Source organism: Ochlerotatus camptorhynchus, unplaced genomic scaffold (assembly GCF_037179485.1).
Source record: "Ochlerotatus camptorhynchus isolate MF236.1 unplaced genomic scaffold, CSIRO-AGI_Acam_v1.1 ptg000022l, whole genome shotgun sequence".
In the NCBI taxonomy this organism is placed as follows: Eukaryota; Metazoa; Arthropoda; class Insecta; order Diptera; family Culicidae; genus Ochlerotatus; species Ochlerotatus camptorhynchus.
This window is the reverse complement of record NW_027040514.1, coordinates 6,609,140-6,635,582: the sequence shown is the minus strand read 5'-3', so window position 1 is coordinate 6,635,582 and position 26,443 is coordinate 6,609,140. Positions and strand designations below refer to the sequence as shown.

General features: G+C 40.4%; 1 protein-coding gene across 1 annotated transcript in view; it reads left to right on the top strand.

The window, feature by feature from the left end:
• The first annotated feature begins 936 nt into the window (after positions 1-936).
• Positions 937-26,443, top strand: part of Snx17 (sorting nexin 17) — a 36,080-nt gene continuing 10,573 nt past the window's right edge. The window contains exon 1 of the mRNA XM_065227376.1: positions 937-1,951. Within this exon, the coding sequence (XP_065083448.1) occupies positions 1,889-1,951 (63 nt within the window). The 5' untranslated portion in view covers positions 937-1,888. The remainder of the gene's footprint in view (positions 1,952-26,443) is intronic.

The window sequence follows — 26,443 nt, the reverse complement described above, 5'->3', positions numbered from 1 at the left end:
ACTAGAATAGGGTACGTTAATCGTTTGCTTGGGACCAATAGGCTACTAAAGTGGTGAGCCAATTTAAAATCGTTAGTTTCGTATTGATTGTTGGCTCTATCGTTGCGTCCGTGTTTGGGATTTTTCGTTACATGTCTGAATTTTGATTTTTTTAAATGTGATCCCCAGTATAGCAATTAAAGACGTAGTCGAACGTCAAAAACTACAAGGGACAGCCCTATGGGGCTATACGCAATGGTGACGTAGAACTACGTGGTTTTATATAATAAATCTTATGGATGGAATTCAATTTTGAAATCTGTGTTAGAGAAATCGCTTTTCGCAATCGGTGAAAATTTTAATTATCATAGCAACAGTTGCACATTCGTTCAATTTTCAATGGTGACATTTTGAAAAATGATAGTCTTAAATGTTAATGATGCGTAGGAATGTTTCTGATCGATTGGTGATAAAATTATTGAAATTGGTCCAGGATCAGCTGAGTTATTAACGTTCAAAATCTTTCATGATTTTGTTACATGTTCCATTTTCGGTTTTCACAAAGTGTACCCCTATATAGAAATCACAGACGTAGTCCTACGTCAAAAAAATTTAGCTTAACCTTCAATTAAAAATATAATAAATACGTGCAAACTTGCTCGGTTTTTGTCTATTTGTTTACATTTTGCTAGTTTCGCCCTAATCACGATTTGCTCCGGATGTGGGAGCATAAATGAACCCACGTGGCAATTTGCGTGGTGGAACAATCAACTTGTTATGCTGCCAGTTTCTTCATTCATTCCTGACTTTGTAAACAAAGATGAATGCAAAACGGCACATGTGTGAGTATACTTTCGACGATTCAACGATGCACACTCACACATATTCCCGTTGTTCTTGGCTTGGCACTTTGGCAGCCAGTGACCAGAATTTATGCTGTGATTTCGAGTCAGTCATTCATCGTCGTTCATTCGTGCTTGTTGTGCAATGCAATTCGTGCGTCGTGTTACGGTGTGTGGGGCGTAGAAATAAGAAAAGTGTAGTGTAGTTAGTGTTTGATGGTGGGGCTGTTTGTGGTGTGTAGGTTGATAATAAGCTGAAGGAAAAAAACAAGGCCCAACCATTCGCAGACGGATCAGCCGCAGCAGGTTTTTAATTTGTTAATTTGAGCACTTTCCTACGAATTTACCAACATCCGAAGGACTGAACGGTGCCGAACAATCCATCAATGAAACGATGCTGAACCTTTGAAGGAGATCCGGTTGAAGGAAAAGCTGCAGATTTGCAAAAGCCAATAGTTACAAAAGGGTCGCTCTGAAAAAAGTCATAATTTAGTTTGTGTCGTCTATCCTCACTCGATCCTCCTGCCTACCATTATTATCTACGAAGTGCGCTGCTGGCTGATGGTAGTGGTATATATTTGTGGCAAGTGTAGTGTCTCTCTGTTGTTTGTGCTCGGAACGACTCCGGTGGTGGATACGTCGTCGCCAGTCTGTGATTGATACCTACATGATAACGCAAAACAACGACGGTCAGTCTTCTCATCGTCCGATTACCGAAGTGGAAGTGAGGATTCTTCAGCAGTAAAGAAGAGTGACGAATTGAGTGCAATTTACAATATTGAATAAATACCGGGGCAAAGTAAGAAGGCGAAGAAATAGTGACATTTGAATACCTTCGTGTATGAGCGATTACTATCATGTAGTGCAAAAAGGGGACACAGTCGTTCTATTGTACATTCGTGTCAATTATTATCGCAACGATTCATTCACACATATCAATCGACAAAACCTCACGCGGAGGACTTTCGGCCTCTCCCCCTCGAAACGGACGGTGTTAATTGGTGACAGCTTCCGGCACTGAACCCTTCTCATCGCGAGCGGAATCGGTTCTGGGACCTGGAAACAGTATGCATTTCTCCATTCCGGACACACAGGAGTTCGGTCCGGACAATTCCGGATCGTCGTTCACGGTAAGAATCTTATAGTTTCATTCACTTGATAGGTAAAATCGTTTGAAGGTACCATTCCAGCTGTGGCGATCCGCATCCGTCTTATCATCCAGATGGTGACTCAAATAAACCTAATTACGACTGTTTGTGATTGTTGCACTCAAATAAGCTCTAGGATCGTAAATTATTTCTTTTTTAATTAAAGCTGACCTTATTGGCCTGGGAGAATAGTTGTTCATAAGTGGAGTTGAATAATTTCCCTTATCAAACGTAATTGGTAATTGAATACTGCAGAAAATATGTGGGTGTTTTTCCTTACTGAACTGAGCAAACCGAGCTTTTGTCCCATACCCATTTAGCAAGAACCCTTTGTTCCATTTATTGCCATAGCTATGCATTTTTGTTTTCTAAGGAGGACCGCTTTCCGAAAAAAATATAATTTCAAAACCCCATCTACATGTCTACAAGGGCAGTCCCCCTCCCCCCTCCTCCTTGGCTAGTTTTTGCACCTTGTTGCTGGCTTTCGGGCTTAATTTCATGTTTTATAGTGGAGTGTTGGAGACGGTAGGTTTATGGCCGGCGTTGCTGGCTCATGCCGCGATAGAATGGCGCCATGGGCAGGCGATCGGGATTACTAAGCTTCCCCTCTCTGATGAACCACTGCTTGAGAAAACCAAAGATCTAGTCTAGCAGTGATAGTATCACCACAGACAAACAGACTTAACACATTGAATATTTCTCACTGTAAAACATCGTCGCTAAAACATTACCGCCATCTACTGAGTGCACTGTCGTAGGCAGTATACGCTGAACAGATGGCGGTAGAGTCCAAACGTCACGTCCAAAGCACGAATAAAATTCGTCTCAACCACGTTTTGTTTGTGCCAAAGCTGTCAGCAAGTCTTTTCACAGTGCTTACTATGACCACTCGAAAGACGAAGATTGAATTCGATGACGTGAAGTGCAAAATCATCGTCGATGGGAAGGAAATTGCATCTGCGACGGCTGAACAAACCAAGAACAAGCAATCGCCGCTAGGGTAACTGCATTTCACAAGCGAGATTACCAGCACACCTGGCACCGACGGCTTGGACACCGGGAAGCTGATGCGTTGGATGTTCTGCTGAAAAAGAAGCTTGTTGCCGGTATGAAAGTTGCAGATTGCGGAATACGTGAAGGTTGCAAATGCTGTGTGAAAGGAAAGCAGGCTCGAACTCCCTTCCCCAAGACCTCCGAGAAGAAGACCTCCGCACCATTAGACCTCATCCACTCGGACGTTTTTGAACTACTGGAGACACCCTCGGTGAGTGGAGATCGTTATTTTGTATCTTTAGTAGACGATTATAGTCGCTACTGTGCGGTTTTCTTTATCAAGCAGAAATCCGAGGTCGCAGAACGCATAGTGGAATACTGTAATTATGTCCACACGCAGTTCGGGAAGTACTTCAAGCGCATCAGGTCTGATCGGGGAGGGGAGTATTCGAGCGAAGTACTGCTGGAGTTCTACCACAAGCATGGAATCCATCCCGAGTTTACTGCCGGATATTCGCCACAGCAGAGTGGCGGAGAGACGAAATCGATACATAATTGAAATAGGTTCGGTGCATGCTAATGGACGCCAGGATGTCTGCACGATTTTGGGCTGAAGCAACCGCTACGGCCGTGTACCTACAGAACCACCTACCTTCTCGCGCTGTGGAAATCACACCATATGAGCTTTGGTGGGGACGTAGACCAAACGTTTCACATCTGAAAGTGTTTGGGTGCAGAGCATTTGTCTACGTGCCGAAGGAAAAGCGAAGCAAACTCCAGGATAAGTCGAAGGAAATGACAAGTAACCACAAGGCCTACAGATTCATTGATATGGCCACTAACAAGCTGATCATCAGTCGAGACGTTCGCTTCTTTGAGGAGGAGTTGGTCCAACCCGGTACCGATGTTCCTAATCTGGAGGAGGAGTCGTACGAGGAAATTCTACAGCCATTACCTCCTATGGCTGAAGCAAATCAAGAAGTTCCGGATCCAACCGATCCAGAGATTGACGAAGAAATTGACGATGGAAGGTCGGACGTAACCGACACGGACTTCGATTCTTGCGACGAGTCCCTTCATGAAGATTTGGATGAAAACAGAGCGGTTCAACAAAGGTGTCGCCCCACAGCGGTACCATGAAGCAGCTACTGAACCGAGCACGTATGAAGAAGCAGTAAGCGGACAAGAGAGCGAATCGTAGATAGCAGAGACCGAGGCGGAATATGAAGCAATGCTGAAAGCATTATCGAGGAAGTTCAAAACCACTTTCCTTGGCGATGTGCGGCAGTACCTGGGCATACAGGTGGAGCGGGAAAATGATAGAAGGTTTCTGCTCAACCAGCAGTGCTACATCCAGCGGCTGGCGTCGCGAATCGGACTCGAAACGACAAAGCCATCACTTATCCCGATGGACACCGGATATCTTCAAGCAAAGGAGGAGGAGTCCAGCAAGCTACCAAACAATACTTCGTACTCCAGTTTAGTTGGTGGTTTGCTCTACATAGCGATCAATACGAGGCCAGATGTAGCGATCAGCGTTTCGTTACTTGGGCAAAAGGTGGGCGAATGCAGCGGTATCTCCTAGCGACAAAGCATTTTCGATTGCATTTGGGTGGCAAGAATGTTGACCTGAAGGCTTACGCGGATGCAGATTGGGCAGGCGATCGTAAATCCAATAGCGGTTTTCTGATTATGTTCGGTGGAGGTGCGATCAGTTGGGCTGCAAGGAAGTAAACCTGCGTTGCCCTATCTTCAACGGAGGCTGAGTTTATTGCTGCTGCAGAGGCATGTCAAGAACTTCTCTGGATTCGAAAGCCAAACACGTTGACACCAAGTTCCAGTTCACCAAGGATCTTGTTCAACAAGGCATGCTGTCCGTGATCTACTGTCCAACGGAGCATATGGTTGCGCACATGCTCACCAAACCATTGAACAAACTCAAGATATCAAAACATCGAACATCGGCTGGTGTGCTACCTGTGCAGTTCGAGGAGGAGTGTTGAGATGACGAACAATCACAGCAACCAGCTGAAACCTAAAACAATCAAAGTAGCCTGTAAATAACGATTGATTAAAACTGCGGGAACATAAGGGAAGTTAATAAGCTGAAAATATGGGGAACTTACTGGAAGCTTTATGAACTTCAAAGCGGTTCTTTTAGCATCCGAAAATTTCCGGGAACTTTTATGAAGTTCCTAGAATTTCAGAGAACTTCACAGGTGTCAAGCGAACTTGAGAAATATAGAAAATATGAGGGGTATTGTGCAATTTTTTAAGACGTTCAAAGTATCTCAGAAAAGCTAGATCGCAGAGATTTTTGGGGAATTTCAGATCTTAAGAGCAGTTTCTGTAGCTTTAGCCCAGACTTTTGGAGCAGTTTAAAGATCTATAATCGTAAATTTAGAAAAATTCAGGATAGTTTCATGATGTACTGAAAAAAAAAATCGAGAACCCTTAAGATGTTCCGAGAATTTCAGGGAAGTACAGAATCCTTCAGAGAATTTATGAAAACATCATAAATATTTCAGAAACTTCACAGAAGTCCAGAAAATTTCAGGGAACTTTAAAGGTTTTTACGGGAAATCAATTTATTTCCAAGCAGCAGAACCGAGATCTTTAATAGAATTGAAAGCTTTAGGGAAGCTTCAAGAACATCAAGACAGATTATGGAATCAAAGGGCAGTTCAAACAATTTCAAGGAACCTTAAAGAAGTTGCGAGAAACTCAGGGAATTTCCAGAAACTTCAGCAAAGCTCCGAGAGAATTTCTGGAACGTGATAAAAATTATATGAACATCCGGAAAACGTGAGAGTATTTTAAGCGTGTTATATCATGGAGATTTCAAGAGCTTAAAAATGCGAAAATTTAGCTTAATTGATTAGAGAAAATCAACGAAGTTCCATTAATTAACAAAATGATACGAGAACTTTTAGCAAGCAGTGATATCTTCAAGAAATTCCAGAGAACTTGTAATAAATTTAGATAGTTTCATGATATTCAGTGAAGTTCCGAGTACTTCCAGAACGATCAGATAGTTTCATAATAATCCCATTAACTATCAGCAAATTTGCAGAGACTTACAAGGAGTTCCGTGGAATGGTGGGGTATTCCATGACTTTTATGATTGATCCGAAAACGTCAGAAGCGTCAGGGAATTATGAATATATATAAAAAAAATGCCGGATTATTAAACAAATTAAGAGAACTTCAGGTAACCACTGATAAGTTCAGGGAAAATTAGTGAGCGTTTATAATGATTATAATACTTAAGGGAAATTGTCGAAACTTCAAGGCAAATAATTTAATTTCAGTAAAGTTGCGGGTTCTTAAAAAATACTGGAAATTCAGGGCAGTCCAGAGAACTTTAAGAAAATTCAATTAGGCAGTTTAAATACCACCAGGAAAGTCTAGACTATTGAAGAAGTTTTAAATTAGTGTCGACAATTTAAGGGAAGTTTCATGAACTTCAAAAAAGCTTGAGAACTTCAATGAAAATCATAGAACTATATTAATTATTTCGTTCTAATTTCATGAAAATTGCGGAGGCACAAAAGTTTCAGAAATTTATAAAAACTTCACAGAAGGACACAAATATTTAAGAACTTCATAGAAATCTATGGAGATTAAGGAGAGAACTTCAGGAATTTTTATGAACATTGGGGAGGCCAGTTCCTTTAGTTTCAGAAAATTAGTGGGAAGTTTAAAGACGTTAACAGAGACGTTAAAAAGTTAATTAAGGTATTCGCATACGTTCAGAAGCTCACTGAAGCTTAAACATTTTTAGGGCGGTTCAATTAAATTCAGCGCAGTACAGCAAGGTTAGTGAGAACTGCTAAAACTTTAGAGAAGTTTTTTGAATTTCAGAAAAGAACAAAGAACCTCAGAGCAGTTCCGTTAACATTAGAGAAGTCACAGAGTTTCTCAAACTACAAAAGAACTTCAAGGCAGTTTCATTAACTTCAGGAAAAATTTGGGAACTTTCAAGTAGTTCTGAAGACCTCAGAATAGTCCATTCTGATTATCATTGAAATATTCCCCAACATTTCAATAATTCAATTTCGAACTCAATTTTCTTTTGGTTTTCCTCGGAATTACCTTGAAAATCTCCGCAATAAGAAACCCTTTGGAAAAATTGTCCGAATATTCATTGAATTCATTTCAGACTTCCTTTTGAATCTCAATCCTTCCCTTGGAATTCTACTCACACTGAAAGTCTCCTAAGAATTCGTTGGCATATCTTCTCCCTCCCCTTGGCTAGTTTTTTAACCTGGACGTTGGTGGGCGGGCCTAATCTTATGCTTCATAGTGGAGCGTTGGACACGGCTGGTTTAGGTCCGGCATAGTTGGCTAATGCCGTGACAAAATAGCGTCATGAGCATGCGATGAGGATTACTGAGCTTCCCCCCTCTGATGAACCATTGCATAAGAGAACCAAAGTTCTAGTCGGAAGTGATAGTATCACACTTGTTACTCCTTTATTTGAAAGCCGCGTTGTATAGGCACTGACGTTGGGTGCGATACTGGTGGGTTTTGCCGCAAATCACTCTTATTTTATTTATTTTTACGCAGATAGATTTATTTTAGTTTGCAAGGGAATTATACTATTGAAATATTTCAGAAAGTGCCCAACAGTGCTCCTTCTACTTGCGTGACAAGCTTTCGTTGTTGTTTTCATTGAGGTATTACTCAGGGAACAATGTTAAACACCATTTTTGTACATGGTATTGCAACTAATCTTATATGTGCTTCATTTTGATTTGGGATAAGTGTTTGAACTATGGCTCGGGATTTCCACTGTGGCGTGCTTCTATTGTGACATAACCATACGCATTTTTGTGGTGCGACATAGTAGAAACGTGTGAGCGTAGTTGAAGCATATACCGTATGTAATTTAAAAATCAGCTAGGAAACTAACTTCAAAGTGAAGCATTTTAGTCACTTGAAGGTGTCACCTGGGACGAACTAATATATATTAAATATAGGCCAAAGCAGTGGCGTCGCGTCTACATGTGCAACCTGTGCACGACACAGGTGTAAGTAAGTTAAAAAAAAAATGCGTTTAGATTTTTATAGCTTTTACGGTCAAATTATAGCTGTACTTCTTTACTCCAGACTATATGAATACACTATTTTATAGTGTGGTTCAATTAAATCTTCGACCTTGGTTTACTTCAAAAAGGATTAAATCGAAGACAACAAATCAAGAAGACTGGCAACTCTTCCATTTGCTCATACGCACGATATGAGACAGGTACAATCACGTCATCTGCCGCTCAAAGGTAAATGCTTCGAACGAATTTGATAACAAAGATTAGATCCTCAGAAGCCCTGTCCAAGGATGAGGGGCTTGATGATGATTTGTCAAGTGTCGCTATGATTTTTTCTTTGCAGTTTGTTAAAACTGTAGTATTTTCAACAATCAATACGAAACTAACGATTTTAAATTGGCTCACTACTTGACTAGCCTATTGGTCCCAAGCAAACGATTAACGTACCCTATTCTAGTCGAAATTCTAGGTACTACACAATGTTTGTTTTATTTGCTATGAAAGTTTGACAGATAAAATGAGGGGTTATTGGATTTTCCTATGTTTCGAGGGGTGAATCGATTAGCTTGGGACCGAAGATAGTACCAGAGCTGAGCCAAAAAGTTGAGCACGTTATTTCGGGACCCACTAGTCTTAGAGTTACCTCTATGGTATTTTTCCAGTTCATTGATTTGAAAGGTTCATGCGAGTTAATTTCACGGAGCCGTAAATTGTAGTTTTATCATAATTTTAATATTAGCATAAAATAAAATAGTAATTGTAAATTCGCTTTTGTAATGCTAAGGTAAATAGTTTGTTTTGAGTGTAAAGTTAATTTATAAGAAAGTTCTAACGATTTTTTTTTGCACTTCGAAACTTGACCTCTAGTATAGTAGCAGTGACAGTGTCGCATGTCCTAACAACAACTGCCTGTGAATAGTGTTCGAGGGGCCGACAGGGTTGAATACGGGTCAATACTAACAAAACTCTAACACTAACATGACCCCGAAACTAACGTTCATCCATTGCACTAATAGTTATAATGTAGTTGTACTTTCCTAATAACCCATCTATCACAGACAAACAGACATAACACTCACAGGTTGTTCATCGAACACGCATTTGACGGTCAATTTTAGTGTTTTTGGTTGGTGGTACCGCCACCTGTGGCGTGCACTGTCGGTTCCCTTGCGTTTGACGTCTGCACACTAGCGCCATATGTTCAGCGTACTATCCACCACATGATACTCAACAGATGGCGGTAGTGTTTAAGTGACTATGTTTTGTGGAGAGAAATATTAAATTTGTTATTTCTGTTTGTCTGTGCATCTATGTTTCTTTTTCGTTGTTTTAATGTGATCAATACTAATACCTTTCTCTCTGTTCTTTTATTCGTTTTCTATTTCCCTTCACCATCACCCCATATCCCATCATCTTGACGAGAGATGAGTTACTTGCATGGTGCATGCCCAAGTCGTACTACAAATTAATATGCCGAGCGTGGTTATATCACAAAAACCACGCAGGAACGAAAATCGATAGAGCTGATAATGAGGTAAACTCTACACAGTATTTTAAAGGAGCCAACTCTAAGCAGGTAATAATAGCAAATAATATTCAAAAAACCATTAAAAGGTAAGAATGAATTTATTTATTTTAAATACAGTAGCAGCCCCTCCGCGCTTCAGACTTTTTCTTTCAATAATTTCACATAATCGTAAATCTAAATTTTTTCAATCGTCATTCGTTAAGAGGGATATTTGAAGTATACTTTGGTGCAATAGGTTCAAGAAGATTACTGAAAAAGGGCATGGGTTTTGTAGAACATTGAAAAACATTTTCAAAAAAGGGGGCTGACAAAATCGGGACATTTCTGTATTCCATTTACATTTACATGATTTATCACATATATATGGTCGTAATCTAATACACAGTTGATCACAATACGAGCCTAAAAGCTGCAGTGACCTAGTGAGCACCATAGCTCGAGTCGTCTGTTAGTATTGTGTATCGCATGGAGAGCCCAACCGAGATGCTAGCCTATTAAGACTGCAGTTGGTCAACTCTCGAAAAAAAAAAAAGATTAGATCCTCAGAAGAAAGGTTTGCGTGTTTGCTCATTTTTCTATGCGTTGCTTCCGCTGCGTAGCGCTATTGTATCTGTCGCTTGGATTCTGGCAAAGTTGCCAGTCTTCTTGATATGATGTCTTCGATTAAATGCAGTTCGGATGGTCTGCCTAATACCTAATGCATTGATTTTAAGCATGTCGATATCACTACCATGGCACAACTCGTTAAATATTGCACCTAAAAGCGACCTTTTTTGGGTGGCGGGTGGCAAGTTTGTGATTGGTCAATTGCCTGATGAAAGCAGACCTTCTATCACATCTTGAAATATAACACAAATTTTCCACAATATATGGCGTTTTGCACCACTAGTTGTAATTGAAACTTTCAGCAGTCACGCGTCAAACGGGAGCAACACGGAAACAGCAGTCTGGTACGCTTTGGACGTGTATCATACTTGCAGACCGGATTGAATGTGTGAGTTTAAATTAGAAGAACATTTGTGATGTATGGGTGCCTAAAGCGTGCATTTCTCGCTGTGCACTTTGATATCTGATTGCAGGCAAAGAGAGTAATGGAGAAAGAGAGCGCAAAAGCTCGCTCTCACTCTCTTGTCAGTTGTAAATCTCTCAATTACCGATGGTTGCGCCGGTGCACCTGTCAAAACTTATGAGCTTCCCCTGGTTCATTCTGATAGTGTTGTTCTGATGAATAAATTAAAGAGTTGATTAATTCGAGTTTGCTACTCAGTGGAATTCATGAATTTACTCTAGATTTTGACACTGTTTTTTATCAAAAAATATCGAAAGAGTTAGCCTTGTGAATTAGTTAAGTTTTGCAATTCCTCCTACTGTGGTTAGCGCGAGTCAGGGAATGTCAGGGAATTCTATTTATGATCTGGAAAGTCAGGGAATGTCAGGGAATTTTAGTGTAGGTCAGGGAAAAAATAATGTTGATCTGATCACATTGCAAAAAATCATGTATGGGACACATAAAACAATCTTTGAAATTTTATCAGTGCATGACGTCAAAATTTTTGGGAAGATCCCGGGCATCAGATCTACTCGCTGCGTTTATGGACGCCCTTGCCGGTATCTCTTCGAACAAGTTGTTGCAAATGTCCATGGATGGGCCCAATGTGAATTGAAGCTAGAGGTACAAAAAGGTGGTGAGAAGCTGATAGATCTGGGAAGCTATGGGCTGTATATTTTGCATAATGCATTCAAGGATAGTGTTCGCAGTATCAGTTGGGATGTTGTAATATATTTGCGTGGTATCTACAATATCTTCAAATATATACCAGCAATACGAGCGATGTATTCTGGATCTACCATATTCCCGTTAAAGTATTGCGGTCAGCGATGGTTGGAAAATAGTGCTGCTGTTCAGAGGGCAATCAAAATTACTCCGCAAATACGAAAATTTATTCAAGGCATCCAGAAAGACAAAATCGAACCAACGCCAGCTTCCTGCCTAGATGTTAAAAACTGTTTGAATGACTCGCTGCTGATGGCTTATAGTACGTTCAGACTACGGATTTATAACATGTTATAGCACTATCTTGATGGTGGTTTCTGTGTTGCAATTATTTGACAACCGTTATAACATGTTATAACTCTGCAGTCTGAACGTGATATTAAGCTAGCTTTCTTCAAATCAGTTGCTGTCGAAGTTGAGCCATTTCTATGCGAATTTCAGATGGACAACCCTATGGTGCCTTTTTTTCAACGCGATGTCTCAAATGGTTAGAGGCATTATGGAAAGGTTCATTCATATTGATCATCTGATCAATATTGCACAGGCACATTTGATCAATATGATCGCAAACGACTGGACGTTTTTTGGCGCAGGTTATTGGTCGGCGTATTCAGAACAATTGTTGGTTGTGAAAATGATTTGCTGCTTATCGCATGGCGACGCCAATGCAGAGAGAGGTGTTTCGGTAAATGCAGAATATCTTTTTGAAAACATGAGGGAAGAGTCAAGGCCCAAGCGCAATGACAGCGGAACGGCAGTCGTAGCGGAAAAGCCCGATCTGAGTAAGCCTACTTGTCGGATTGAAAATTAGTTAAAATCAAATCGAGTGCGGTTAGGCATCTTGATGTCATTTGTGACAATTGTCAAACTTGCCGTTTCCGTTCCACTTCCGCCCACATTGCGTTTCAGTCGTAGCGCGACGTCAGATCTATGATGGTGTTACTCATGCAGGCGGGTTGGAAAACTTACAAATTCAGGGCTGTTACAACAGGCGCGGATTTCGCGATTTTCGCGGATTTGTCGCGGATTTGAACTTTCAGTCGCGAAAATCGCGGAAACATTAAATGATGTCGTGAAAATCGCGGAATTCATTGTAACCTTTCCGTCCCAGATTATTTTGCTGTCATCAATTTTGTTGTTCATTTGGCTCTCAATTTTTTACTGGTTCAAACCAAACACCCTGAGGAAATTCCCTGAGGTCTGTCCAATGTGAGACATTTTCATATTTTTTTTTTATTTCCAATATGAACATAGCATTTTTCGTTGACAAATCATAAACGAATCGTATATATGCGAGTAATTGCCATGTATACCGGATATTCTAGGTTCTTCAAATCGTCCAGGACATCAGTTGATTTGTTCTACTAGATCAACCAAGACTGCAATAATGTCTGTAGTATCGAAGTATGTCCAAACTGATTCAAAGTGTCTATGTAGATCGTGCCCGACCTATTGCTACGTATACTAGATGTTTTAGGTTCTGAAATCATTCTGGAGATCAGATTATTTTTTCTACTAGATCATCCAAGACTAATTCAATATCTTTAGCATCGAAATATGTCCAAACAAATTTGCAATGTCCATGTGGATCATGCCAACCTATTTCCGTGTATGCCAAATGCTCTAAGATTTCCAAATCGATATTTCGATACTATCAATATTATCCCAGTCTTTGTTGATATAGTAAAACAAATCATCTGAACTACAGGACGATTTGGAGAACCTAGATCGTTTGGTATACGTGGAAATAATTAAACAGTTTCCATATAGAAACTATGAATCTGTTTGTATTTCGATACTATAGACTTTATCCCAGTCATGGTTGATTTAGTAGAATAAATCATCTGAACTCCAGAACGATTTGGAGAATTTAATATACATGGCAATAGTTCATGCATGATCCACATAGACACTGTGCATCTGTCTGCAAATATTTCGATACTAAGGACATTGTCCCAATCTCGGTTGATCTAGTAGATCAAATTATCTGAACTCCAGGACGATTTGAAGAACCTTGAACATCTGGATTACTTGGAAATAGATCCACATAGACACTTTGAATCTAATTGGCCTTTTCGATACTACAGACATTATTGCAGTCTTGGTTGATCTAGTAGAACAAATCAACTGATGTCCTGGACGTTTTTGAAAACCTATAGTTTCCGGTAGTTTCCGGTATGCATAGTAATAAGTCGTGCATGATCTACAAAGTCACATATATACATATACACATATTGGACAGACCCCAAGGAATATCCGTGTAAATACAGAACCGCGACGTGACCAACAAGTGTGACTTATGAAACTCTGGTAATTTTTCGAATATGTGCAGGGTGTTTGGTTTGAATTGGTAAAAAATTGAGAAAACTAGAGCCAAATTAACATTTAGGACATCAAAATATGTCAGACACGCAAAGGTTAATTTTCAAGAAAATTTGTATTTCAATTGAAAATGCATTATTATTTTTTTTAAATAATGTTCCATCAAATCTAGGCCGGTATTATTCAATAGAATCTTAAAATGTAAGGGTGTTTTATTATGTTCACTAATTATACATAATTTATACTATACATAAATAACTGAAGATGATACATTGTTATTTTTTTTATTTTTTCAAAGGTTACAAACGATACTCCGTTAGCTCAGTCGGTGAAGGCGCAGCTACAAAGTAGGTCCATGCTGGAGACGACTGAGTTCGTTTCCCGTCTGGACTTTTAATTTTTCGGGTTGGAAAATTTATTTACTTCCTTGAGCATAGGATGGTACAGGCATAGAAAGCTCTCAATTGTGAAAGTACTTCAAAGAACACTAAGTTGAGAGCAGGCAAAAATCTAATATGTTATAAGCAATAAGCTTGAAATTCCATGTAGTGTAGTATACAAATGGTATTTCTAGGTAATGAAAACAGTTGTTTTTTTTTGTCGCGGATTAGTATTTGAAGTCGCGGATTTCTTTTGAGAAATCGCGAATTTCGCGGTTCAAATTTAGAAAATCTTGTAACAGCCCTGCAAATTTTGAATGAACTGATTCAGCGAGTTCGAAAAATCGGATTCGCTTTCCATGTAGACAAGGATCGTCGTACACGGATAGAAATTTCCTTATACCTTTTGGCAAATTTCTATTGCTGATTATTCATAAAATGTATAAGTCAACTAATAAGCAGACGCCTTGCAAAAAGGTAATGAAGATCATGTGTCAAATGAAATGTATAAGCGGTCACACATACCATTTATGCATTCTTGTAGGACCTATTTGGTTTGCCTTATGGAATGTATAAGGCTGATCTTTTGGCAAAAATGTATAAGTGAAACACATGAATAAAATAATTGATTTTCGTTTCGTGTATGAAAGAAGCTCTCGATTCCGAGAGCTCAAGATGCTCAAAAAGAAGCCGAGAGTTTGCAGGAGAAAATTGTTCTGCTCAAATGATAAACATTTTTAAAAGTAATCCGAAAATAATCACATAGGGTTTTTGATCTAATTTCCGTCCTACTAAGCACATCTCGCACTTTACCGCTCTTTTTTAAAGGGTTTGAACAAAACATGGAATGTTTTCATCAAAGATAACTTCTAAATTTATTCACCATTCCACACCGTTGCCGTTGGATTTGATAAAAAGTTAAACAATGTTGAGATATTATTAAAAATCTAACACTGCTTCTTGATTCTAAATTCGTCCTACGAGTTTCAATTCCGTCCTAACGCATTGAAACTTCATAAGATTTTCTTCGTCCTACTGATAAACGTTGAAAAATTGGATTCGCTAGGAACGCTTCTTTTGTTTTGAGAAAAATGAGTGTAAATATTCATACAATACGCTGTAATAGGCTTCATGTTGTGGCTTACCCGAGCAAAGCTGGAGATCAAATTGAAATCAAAATTTGCTGTTACGATGTAAATTATTTTGAATACTCCAGTTGATCTCATTTTGGTTGACTTAACGGTTAACACAGCAAAAATGAGAGCAAAATTTTACACTGTTAATTCAAATGGACAATTAATCCTGCTTTCAATCAAATCAATTTGATTACTGATTTTGCATTCATAATGTTTAACTGAATATGGGCCTGGCGTAAATGGTTAGCATCCCTGCTTCTCACGCTGAAAGACTTGAGCTCAAATCTCACCCCGGGCAAGTCACGAATTATCTAAAATGTATCAAACAAAATAAATAAACAATAATCGTTAGTTCAACGACAGATGAACTTAAATTAAATTTTAAACAAAACGTTAACAGCAGAATTTCATGTTAAGTTGCTGTCATTTAAAAGTCTTGACTGCAAAATGAAATTACAATATGATATAAAACTTCTGTCGCAAAAATTGAAATCAAAATTAGTTTTCATTATGATATGAACTTCAAACTTTAATATCGATTAGCTTTCATTTTGTTAACCGACTTTGCGCGGGTATGAACTAACGGATCGGAACAAACGTATTATTGTTTTGTGCATCATGAAATCATTGACATTATTGATGATTTCTGCTCGATAGAACGGAAATGGGCGATTAGTAGCGCTCTTCCCTATTCAACTTGTATTTCTCTTTGTAATGTGAACTCACTGAGAGAATAAAATGTTAATGATAATTAAACTTAAAATATTTTGCCATGTCTGTGGTTGTCATATAGAGTTCCAGAGAGTACGAAACTGACTAATGCATGAGCAATGCATCCTCAGGTTCGGTTGCCAAAGCAAGAATAATCACTGCTCTGTTATTTTACAATAATTTATATGTTAAGAGAAAAGATCGTCTACGGGTTGATTTTTATTTGGCTGTAAAATTATGAACACAAATTGAGAGCTTGGTGACATTGATTAAATATTCCTATTATTACTTAGTAATGAATAGTGAACCTAATTTTGAGCAGTAGTTAATCATTATATTACTATTATATGTATTTATAGCCGTAGACCTATTCACTTCCTTCGTATGTAGTCGGTCATATGTTCTGTAAAAATTGTGTTAGTATCAAGTTCTGTTGTACGTGCCATGAGTATGCTATTCTTGATATTTTCGAAAGCTTGCCCTGCTGCTCATTTTAAACTAACCTTAATTTGCACTACGGTATAATAAAGCACATCACGTTGTAGCTTCTTAGGTTAAAATAATGGAGTGGGCTGGAATTTTTCTGAAAACCGACTGGAAAGTCAGGGAAAGTCAGGGATTTTTTTTTCGACTTTGAGTCGACACCCTGAATTGAGAATATGTCCCTCGAATTCATGGAGCATTGAAAAATAAAACAAAAACTAATATGTGGTGGTCAACTATGACGAACAAAGTTTGGTGCCCAGGTAAATAAATGAGGCACGCGACGCCTCTGGGTCAAAGTCAAAAACAACTTGAAACACGTTAAATTTTAGATTACAGTCACAAGTGCAGGTACTTAATAAAGCATGGTAGGTAGATTATAGATTTCAATTATTTATTAAATTAGACTAAAGATATCATAATCATCAAACTAACTTAAATAAGAAAATTTAGACAGCCTAGCAGCATTGAGTGGATTAACAGAAGAGTTAGGATGCGGAGGGTCCGCTTAGGGAGGCAACTAGCCTTTTCATGTATTGTCTGTTTATTTTGATTATTGCTTTAAAATATCAATTTGGTATATATGTGAAAGGATGAATCAGTGGGAGATGGATTTTCGGTTTCTTTACATTTAGCATCACTATGTGTCATTCCCTCAAAACCCCCCAATCACCGGCCTCTTCAATCCCTTCTTTTTCCCATGGCGTTCAACTGGTCCTCGCATATACTATTCAGCCATTACCCGTCCTTTATCCTCGGCTTTGGATTGACTTGCGCTCCCATTGCCCCACCAAACGCTGCAAAATGAAAATGAAAAGAATTCATTGGCATTTCTTTTCACAAATTCCTTAGATTTCTTCTCATAATTTGTTTGGCGAACCCTCTGGAGTTATTCTCAGATTTAATTGTAATCCTCCTTTTAGTATTTTCAACAAGATTCCAAGGAGATTCGTTTTCTCCCACAAACACAAAATTATCCTCAGAAGGCGCTTGGATTTTTGCTCTGAAGGAGTTGTGCTCCTCGAAAATTTTCAGAGTTTTTATTAAATTTGCTTTTAATTCAATTAAGGGTTTCTTGAAATTCTACTCAAAACTATCAGGCTTCACAAGAAATCTAAAATTACTCAGAGCTACCTTAAAAGATTCCTCAGAACTACCTTAAAGAGATCCTTAGAAATTATAATAAAATTCCACGAGCTTCTAAAACTGTGCATGGATTTTGACTCCAGATTCTTTAAAACATCCTTAGTAAGAAAATTATTAAATTCTCTGAGCCTGCCAGGTATTTTAAGGAAAAATAAAATTTCCTGTGGATTCCCGGTTTTTCAGGTTTTTGCAGTCAGTAGACACCCTGACTAATACCGTGGGTTTGGCCATAAACTTTCTATTGAATCTTTCGCTTTGAAGGTTCATATCGTACATAAGTGTTTATGAGATACTTATTGAATAAATCTAAAACATCAAACATTTATTTTCTCTTAGGTCACTTATAAGTCACTATTTTTACAACTTTAAGTCACTATTTGGTCACTTATTTCTTCAACAGTATATTTGACAGCAGCGATCGCTACCAGCACTGTGAAATGGTAAATTTCAAATGCGTGTGATCCGAAATCAGTCAGTGTGAAGGGATCAGTCGTTTTATCATTCGTGTGCCCGTACTTGAATAACGTGAAATTCACGAACTGCAACGCAAGGTGACTGAGTGGCTAATTCGCACCTTCTACTGGGAAGGTGGAATAGCAGCAGCACTACTTTCGGGTGCAAAATTTCCTCACCGGTTTCTGTGCGCCGTGCTGGTAAGAATCCCGGTAAATACAGAGCCCACGGCTCGAACACCCGATTTTCACCGTAAATTTGGCCTGAATCGCGATTTGAGAGGTATTTGAGGTTTCCATATCTTTAAACGCGTTTATCTCCGTAAATATGACCTAAATCACTAAAACCACTAGTGATACAGATCGAAATCGATACCCACAATTTAACACATCGCATACAACACACGACAACGTTGCGCGGTGTCAAAAGTGGAGTTACTTTTCGCAACCCAATGTCGGTTTTCCCAGACCGAACCAGACTGACTGGATTTGGACGCAGAAGGATATTTACTCTCTGCCAGCACTAGAACGGGTTGTTGATTCGTTTGTTTTGGCGTAATTTACATCGATTTTGTGGTTCGTTCTATTTTTGGTGCCCATCTGCCGTTCGATCGACATCACCCGTACGTAGAGAAAGTGAATGTGTTTGCCTTCAATCAACTGAAGTTTTGGCAAGCGATTCGATGTTCGGTGCCAGATGGGTCTTACTTCTCCCCTCACTAGCTCGTTGGATCAATAAAGGTCAACGCTAACAGGCCCCCGGGTTCAGCCGTTCGAGCTGGAGGAGTTCACATGATCTTATATAAGAAATGCGGTCATAACATGACACGATGAATGTTTGTTTGCAGACAACCATTTAATTTGCGTTGATTAGAAAACAATCATCTAGCTCGGGCGCAGACTGGCATTGAATGAAGTAATTGCATTTTAATTATCACTGTTTTCTCACTCTTGTTTTCGTTTCAACTCTTTTATGACGAATGCGGTGCAACGTTATCATGGGGATATTACTGCCAGCTTTGAACTCGACAAGTATCAATCATTTTGAAAAAAAAAAAAAAAAAGAAAATATGGAAATGTAGGTGTTCATTTCCGCTTTGCGATTTAGACAAACACATTTGCAGTGGTCCACTAGACTGTTGAATAATATTTATAGAGCCACTCGTCGGAAAGTACTTGCACAAGATAAGACCAGAATCAGGCCCTTTATGTTGACCGTCGACTCTCAGATTCGATATTTGTATTGCACTAAACCTTGTCCCTTAACCATTAGCAACGTCCGATGGAACAAAGGGCCCCTTTGAAGTGACCAGATAGTGAGAGCGTATTTATCTAGTCGATTGATTGATGTTTGATAATAATTGAACTAGGGATTGCAATACTGTTAGTGTGTCGGTTGCTGGAAGGAATCAAAAATATTATTATCTATTTGGATGATATTCTTATACTCGCCGACACTTAAGAGAAACTCAGGACAACTACGAACGAAGTCGTAAGGTTCCGGCGAGCACACAATTTTATGCGCCAGGTAGGTAGAGCGAACGCTACCGCGAAGGTGCGTGTCTAGTATCTCTCCAGGAAATCCTCACGGCAAGTCCTTTCCTTCGATGCACAACCGAAACTTAAGAAACTATCAAAAAGCAGAACAGAATTTCAAAACTGCCGGTTTCTTTGGAGGGTTTTCCTTCCCAAAGCCTATACTATTTCGAAACAAAAATCGCGGCGAACTAATCTTTTTCCTATGATTAGACCACCACAAGATTGCCACTAAATTGCAGAACACCTTAATTGCATGTTTATCGATTTATTCGAAAATCATCTAGACCCTTTTGGTGTCCTATCAGAAAGAGTCCTCGTTTCTGGCAAAAGTATTCAAATTTCTTGACTTGTACATTTAATTCACTGCTTAGATTGCAAAGATTCGATCTTACTTGACTTGAGATCCCGCGGTGTCCATCGGTGAATGTGACAATGGTACTGTTACGTTTAGTATGGTTAGAGTTTGTGATTAGATAAAATAAGAAATCCAATTCTCAAAAGTAGGGTTAACTACCCCATTTCCGGCCTATTAAGCACAACCCGCACTTAGTCTTTCCTAATAGCGTAGTTTAGCAACAAACTGAATGTTATTATTACTGATGTCTTCTAAATTTATTTACCTTTCCGTACGTACCGGTACTACCGGTAGATTTGATAAAGAGAAACAAATTGTTGAGATATTGTTAAAAGTCTAATATTGCTTCTTGACGTCAAACTCGGCCTAACGCATTGAAACGCCAATGAATTAATCATTTTGTCAAGCTTCTGCATTCATGTTCCATCAGATGTCACTGCTGTTGTTTGCGGTGACATCTATCGGAAACTACACACAATCTGTTTTCTTATAATTGTTCACAGAGGACACTGCAGTGCAAAACATGTCTGGTACCTCTATATATGAATTTAGATTATTATTCGAAGTCCCTCCTTTTTTACACATTCTGCACACAAAATAGCTCATCCCTCACAGAATTTCTCACCGATTTTTATGTATGGGGCGGGGCATTAATTATCTTTTGCGCAGAATATGTAAAAAAAGGAGGGATTTCAAATGTTAAATTAAATGCATAAACATGTTTTGTAGTGACAGATACTCTATTTTATAATCTGTGAAAGGAAAATCACAAATCGAGTGTCAACAAAATACATGGCATGTTGAGAGATTGAGGTCGTGAGAGCAAATTCGCTCTCTCAAATTTGAATTTTTTGGCTCTCTGAGAACTGGTAGTAAACCAGGTAAAACTGTATGGGGAAAAATCATTTTTAATTAATTTAAATAATTTCCGGGAAAAAACTGAACGACAAAGTCCCTGATTAATTTCTTTAGGTTGTCGTTCACTTTTTTCACCTGAATATGCACCGAAAGTGAAATATTCCCACTTCTCTCAATTTCTATATGGGGATTTTTATCACTTCCTACCAGCGGAACAGCGCCATCTCTGTGGAAAATGATCGAACAAAATGATTAATTCACTTCGGCATATCGGATCGAGATAAAGATTGATTCGGACGGAGCGCTTCATTTGTTTTAAAGAATATTGGGTGCAAACATTCATATCACGCGTTCTTATTGACTTCGTTCGTTAGCATTTGAACTAAAATATCGTGCCAAAAGCCCTGTAAATTAACCTGTTAACGTTGAAATCATGGATTTATTTGATGCTTTCTGCTTGATAGGTCCAAAATGAGCGCTTAGGCCGAAGTAGTTCTCTACCCTACAAGAAAAGAGTTTTCGGTGTACACTCAAAAAATTGCACACGTTTGATCGAAGCGTTTAAACACTTGATTTTTTAAATGCACAATAACTTTTACTTTAAGTGTATTTCACCTTGGTTCAATGTGTTATACACATCGGCTACGTTTGAAACACTATAAATTAACGTGTATAAGTTAAGTGGCATTGAGTACTTGGCACTGATGAAGTCTGCAAGTAGTAGACGAAATACGCGTATCTGTCAAAAGATAAGCAATTATAACGGAATTTAAAGGAAATAAACCAACCCACTCAAAGCTCTTCATAAAGGGATTCCATTAAGAGGTTCGACAAATTTAAAGGAGTGTATAAAACATTGAACCAAGGTGAAATACACTTAAAGTAAATGTGATTGTGCATTTAAAAAATCAAGTGTTTTAACACTTCGATCAAACGTGTGGAATTTTTTTAGTGCATCACGTCGGTTTCCGATTAATAGAAAGCAGACAAAGGAAAAAACACATCTGACAGGCAAACGAATTGCATGCAATACCTTATAGTCTTAGAGTTAACTCTATGGTTATTCAATAGATGTAACTCTAAGACTAGTAGGTCCCGAAGAAACGTGCTCAACTTTTTGGCTCAGCGCTGGTACTATCTTCGGTCCCAAGCTAAACGATGCACCCCTCGAAACATAGGAAAATCCACGAACCCCTCATTTTATCTGTCAAACTTTCATAGCAAATCAAAACAAACATTGTGTAGTACCTAGAATTTCGACTAGAATGGGGTACGTTAATCGATTTGCTTGGGACCAATAGGCTAGTCAAGTAGAGAGCCAATTTAAAATCGTTAATTTCCACCGGTTGGTTCTACTCTGCCAGTACAGAGAAAACTGCAACAGTACGTGCACTTACTGTTGAATAGGCGGTGAATCGCTCACCAGCCACGTGACTATTCGCTTGCGCAGCAAACGGTACGGTGCCATAGGTAGGCGAATGCAAACTGTTAGTAGAGGAGAAGAATGCAGCACGGGCGAGAATGCTGCAACAACGCACGAGATTGAATGTGGAGCGATACAGACAAAACTCGGTTTTCCGAAGGAAGAAGCGTCAGCAGGAAGACCGAGATCGCGAGACGATGGAAAACTGTACCGCGTAAACGACACACAGAAGTTCTATGAGAAGCTAAATAGTTCGCGCAAAAGCTATGTGCCGCAAGCCGATATGTGCAAGGACTTGGACGGTAACCTTCTCACGAACGGGTGTGAGGTGATTGAGAGGTGGAAGCAGTACTATGACGAGCACCTCAACGGTGAAGCAGCAGAAAACGAAGGTGGCACGGCAACAGACCTTGGAGCACGCGCAGAAGACGACAGGCTACCGGCCCCTGATCTTCAAGAAGTTGATCCTCCACGAGCATAGTCCAGGTCGCGTGGCCGTAGAGGACCACCGGTCTAATCAGCGTCTTGTAGACAGTCAACTTCGTGCGGCGGCGAATTTTATACGACCGGAGCGTCCTCCGGAGTCCAAAGTAGGCACGATTCCCTGCCATAATGCGTCTTTGAATTTCTCTGCTGGTATCATTTTCGGCGGTCACCAGTGAGCCCAAATACACGAAACATCGACCATCTCGATTTCGTCACCGTCAATATGAACTCGGGGTGGGAGGCTAACATTGTCTTCCCTAGAACCTCTTCCTTTCATGTATTTTGTCTTCGATGCGTTGATGGCAAGTCCAACCCGCCTAGCTTCAGCCTTCAGTCTGATGTACGTTTCCGCCATCATCTCAAAGTTCCGTGCCATAATGTCAATGTCATCGGCGAAGCCAAGGAGCTGGATGGACTTCCTGAATATCGTGCCACTTGTGTTTATCCCTACTCTTCTGATCACACCTAACGCGATGTTGAACAGCAGACACGAAAGTCCATCACCTTGCCGTAACCCCCTTGGAGATTCAAAGGGACTCGAGAGTGTCCCCGATACTCGAACAACGCACATCACTCGATCCATCGTCGCCTTGACCAATCGCGTCAGCTTGTCCGGAAATCCGTACTCGTGCATAATCTGCCATAGCTGATCTCGATCGATTGTGTCGTATGCGGATTTGAAATCGACGAACAAATGATGTGTGGGCACGTTGTATTCGCGGCATTTCTGCAGAACCTGCCGAATCGCGAAAATTTGGTCCGTGGTAGCGCGGGCACCCATGAATCCCGCCTGGTATTGCCCCACGAATTCTCTTGCATATGGTGAAAGACGGCGGCATAGAATTTGGGAGAGTACCTTGTAGGCGGCGCTCAGCAGTGTGATCGCGCGGTAGTTGAAGCAATCCAACTTGTCGCCCTTTTTGTAGATTGGGCATACGACACCTTCCATCCACTCCTCCGGTAATATCTCCTCCTCCCAAATCTTGGCAATTACCCAGTGCAGCGCTCTAGCCAGTGCTTCACACCAGTTGCTTTGTTGTTCTTCAGCCGACCGATCTCCTCCTCAACTTCTTGAAGATCAGGGACCGGTAGCCTGTCGTCTTCTGCGCGTGCTCCAAGGTCTGTTGCCGTGTCACCTTCGTTTTCTGCTGCATCACCGTTGAGGTGCTCGTCATAGTACTGCTTCTACCTCTCAATCACCTCACACTCGTTCGTGAGAAGGTTACCGTCCAATTCCTTGCACATATCGGCTTGCGGCACGTAGCCTTTGCGCGAACTATTTAGCTTCTCATAGAACTTCCGTGTGTCGTTTACGCGGTACAGATTTTCCATCGTCTCGCGATCTCGGTCTTCCTGCTGACGCTTCTTCCTTCGGAAAACCGAGTTTTGTCTGTTCCGCGCTTGTCTGTATCGCTCCACATTCAATCTCGTGCGGTGTTGCAGCATTCTCGCCCGTGCTGCATTCTTCTCTTCTACTAACAGTTTGCATTCGCCGTCAAACCAGTCATTTCTTCGGTCCGGGATTGCAGTACCACCTAGTGCCGCTGCAGCAGTACTGCCTATGGATTCAAGAGAAGCTGCGCCAAGCTGCTCTTCCGTGGGTAGTGCAACTTCGAGCTGCTGCGCGTAGTTCTGGGCAACTCCGGCATCCCGTTCGACTTCCACAGGTGTTATGCACCGTCGAGAGTTTTGAGCGCATGCATACTGCAACTAGGTAGTGGTCCGAATCTATGTTCGCACTGCGGTACGTGCGGACGTTGATAATGTCGGAGAAGGATTTCCCGTCGATTAGAACGTGATCGATTTGGTTTTCTGTGTGTTGGTCACGTGATCTCCAGGTGGCTTTGTGGATATCCTTGCGGGGGAAAAAGGTACTTCTAACTACCATTCCTCGAGAGGCTGCAAAGTTTACGCATCGTTGGCCGTTGTCGTTCGATACGGCATGCAGGCTGTTTGGCCCGATTGCCGGTCTATACATTGCCTCCCGTCCTACATGAGCGTTCATGTCGCCGATGACGATTTTGACGTCCCGTTGCGAACAGCCGTCGTACACCTGATCCAGCTGCGCATAGAACGCTTCTTTCTCGTCGTCGGGTCTCCCTTCGTGTGGGCAGTGCACGTTGATGATGCTGTAGTTAAAGAAACGGCCCTCAACTTGCACATCCTCGCGTTGATCGGCTGCCAACCAATAACGCGTTGGCGCATCTTACCCAGCACTACAAAGCCGGTTCCCAGCTCGTTGGTGGTGCCACAGCTCTGGTAGAAAGTAGCCGCTCGATGCCCGCGCCCTTGGTGTTTTCGAACGGAAGGTGTTGCGTACCATCTACGGTGGAGTGCAGATGGCTGACGGAACGTGGAGGAGGCGAATGAACCACGAATTGCACCAGCTGCTGGGAGAACCATCCATCGTCCACATTGCAAAAATTGGGCGACTACGGTGGGCTGGGCACGTCGTAAGAATGCCGCACGACGACCCAGTGAAAATGGTTCTAGAAAGCGACCCAACAGGAACAAGAAGAAGAGGCGCGTAGCGGGCAAGGTGGATCGACCAAGTAGAAGGCGACCCGCGGACCCTTCGCAGACTACGAGGCTGGCGAAGTGTGGCCATTAGACTGATGCAAAATTTGAAATTTTCTTTCCACAGTGTTCAAACGGTATCAAATCGGGCCCTGATTAGCCTCCGAAAGTTTAAACTCATTTGATAAGAAACTAACTTGGCACAAATCATTTTAAGTTTATATGGAAATTACGATGGGAAAACAAAACTTTTTGATCATTGTCTTCTAGCCTTTTTACATATTGTACTGTTAACAAATTCTGTTGCTATTCTTATGGAATTTTTTCTCAGCTACAACTTTGCAGAAAATCGTTTTAAAGCCAAACGTCAAATTAAATTGTTATTAATTGTTTAAGAGATTGATAATCTTATGGCAAGATTAAGCAACTGTATTGTGGGCAACACTGTACTCTGCAGTGTGACATAGTAGCCATGATTTTTGTCCTCTATTTTTCGCGCCAGAAACACCAATGTTGCCTACTGAACAGTTGATTGAGCATAATCATAAGACATCAGTGACTTGAATCATTAATAACTTTTGTTTCTTACATTTGATCGAAAAATGGTCTTCAACAAAGTTGTAGCTGATAAAATTTTCAGCTATCATTTTCTAAAGAATAGTGAACTGGTGAATTTTGAGATAGAAATGAACCAAAATTATGGCTTCTCCATAGTAATTCCCATATAAAATTCAAGTGGTTTGTGCCAAGTCAGTTTCTCACTAAATGAGTTCAAATTTTAAGAGCCTAATCAGGGCCCAATTTGGAACCGTTTGAGCACTGTGGAGCAAAAATTTCAAACTTTGCATCAGTCTAGTGGCCATGGATCGAGTAGAGTGGAGACGACTTCTTCGGACAGCAGAGGACAGCAAGGCCTTAGCCTGATTGGGATGGGATGGGAGGGGAAATAGATGTAATGTCGGCCTAAATGCCCCTAATTTGGGACCATGCATAAATTCAGCAATCGACTTAATTTTCAATAGCGACCAAAAATATCCATTAGCACCGTCCCAATCATCTAGATCAAATTGATAAATAGCAGAGTTTTAGCGATGGGCCCAATCTTAGATCCATATGTCAACATTAGAGCCATTTTCCCTATGTAAAGAAATTGAAGTTTCGATTGTTAAATTTTGGCTGTATAGTAGTTAGGCTATAGGTAGTTACCATAACAGTAGTTGTAGTACTAACGTGTTGAGGCCTATTCTGCGCCGTGAGTGAGGTGAGGTGACTCTCGATTTGATTTGCACGGAGAGGACTGTCGTCTTATAATCGATCATTTGA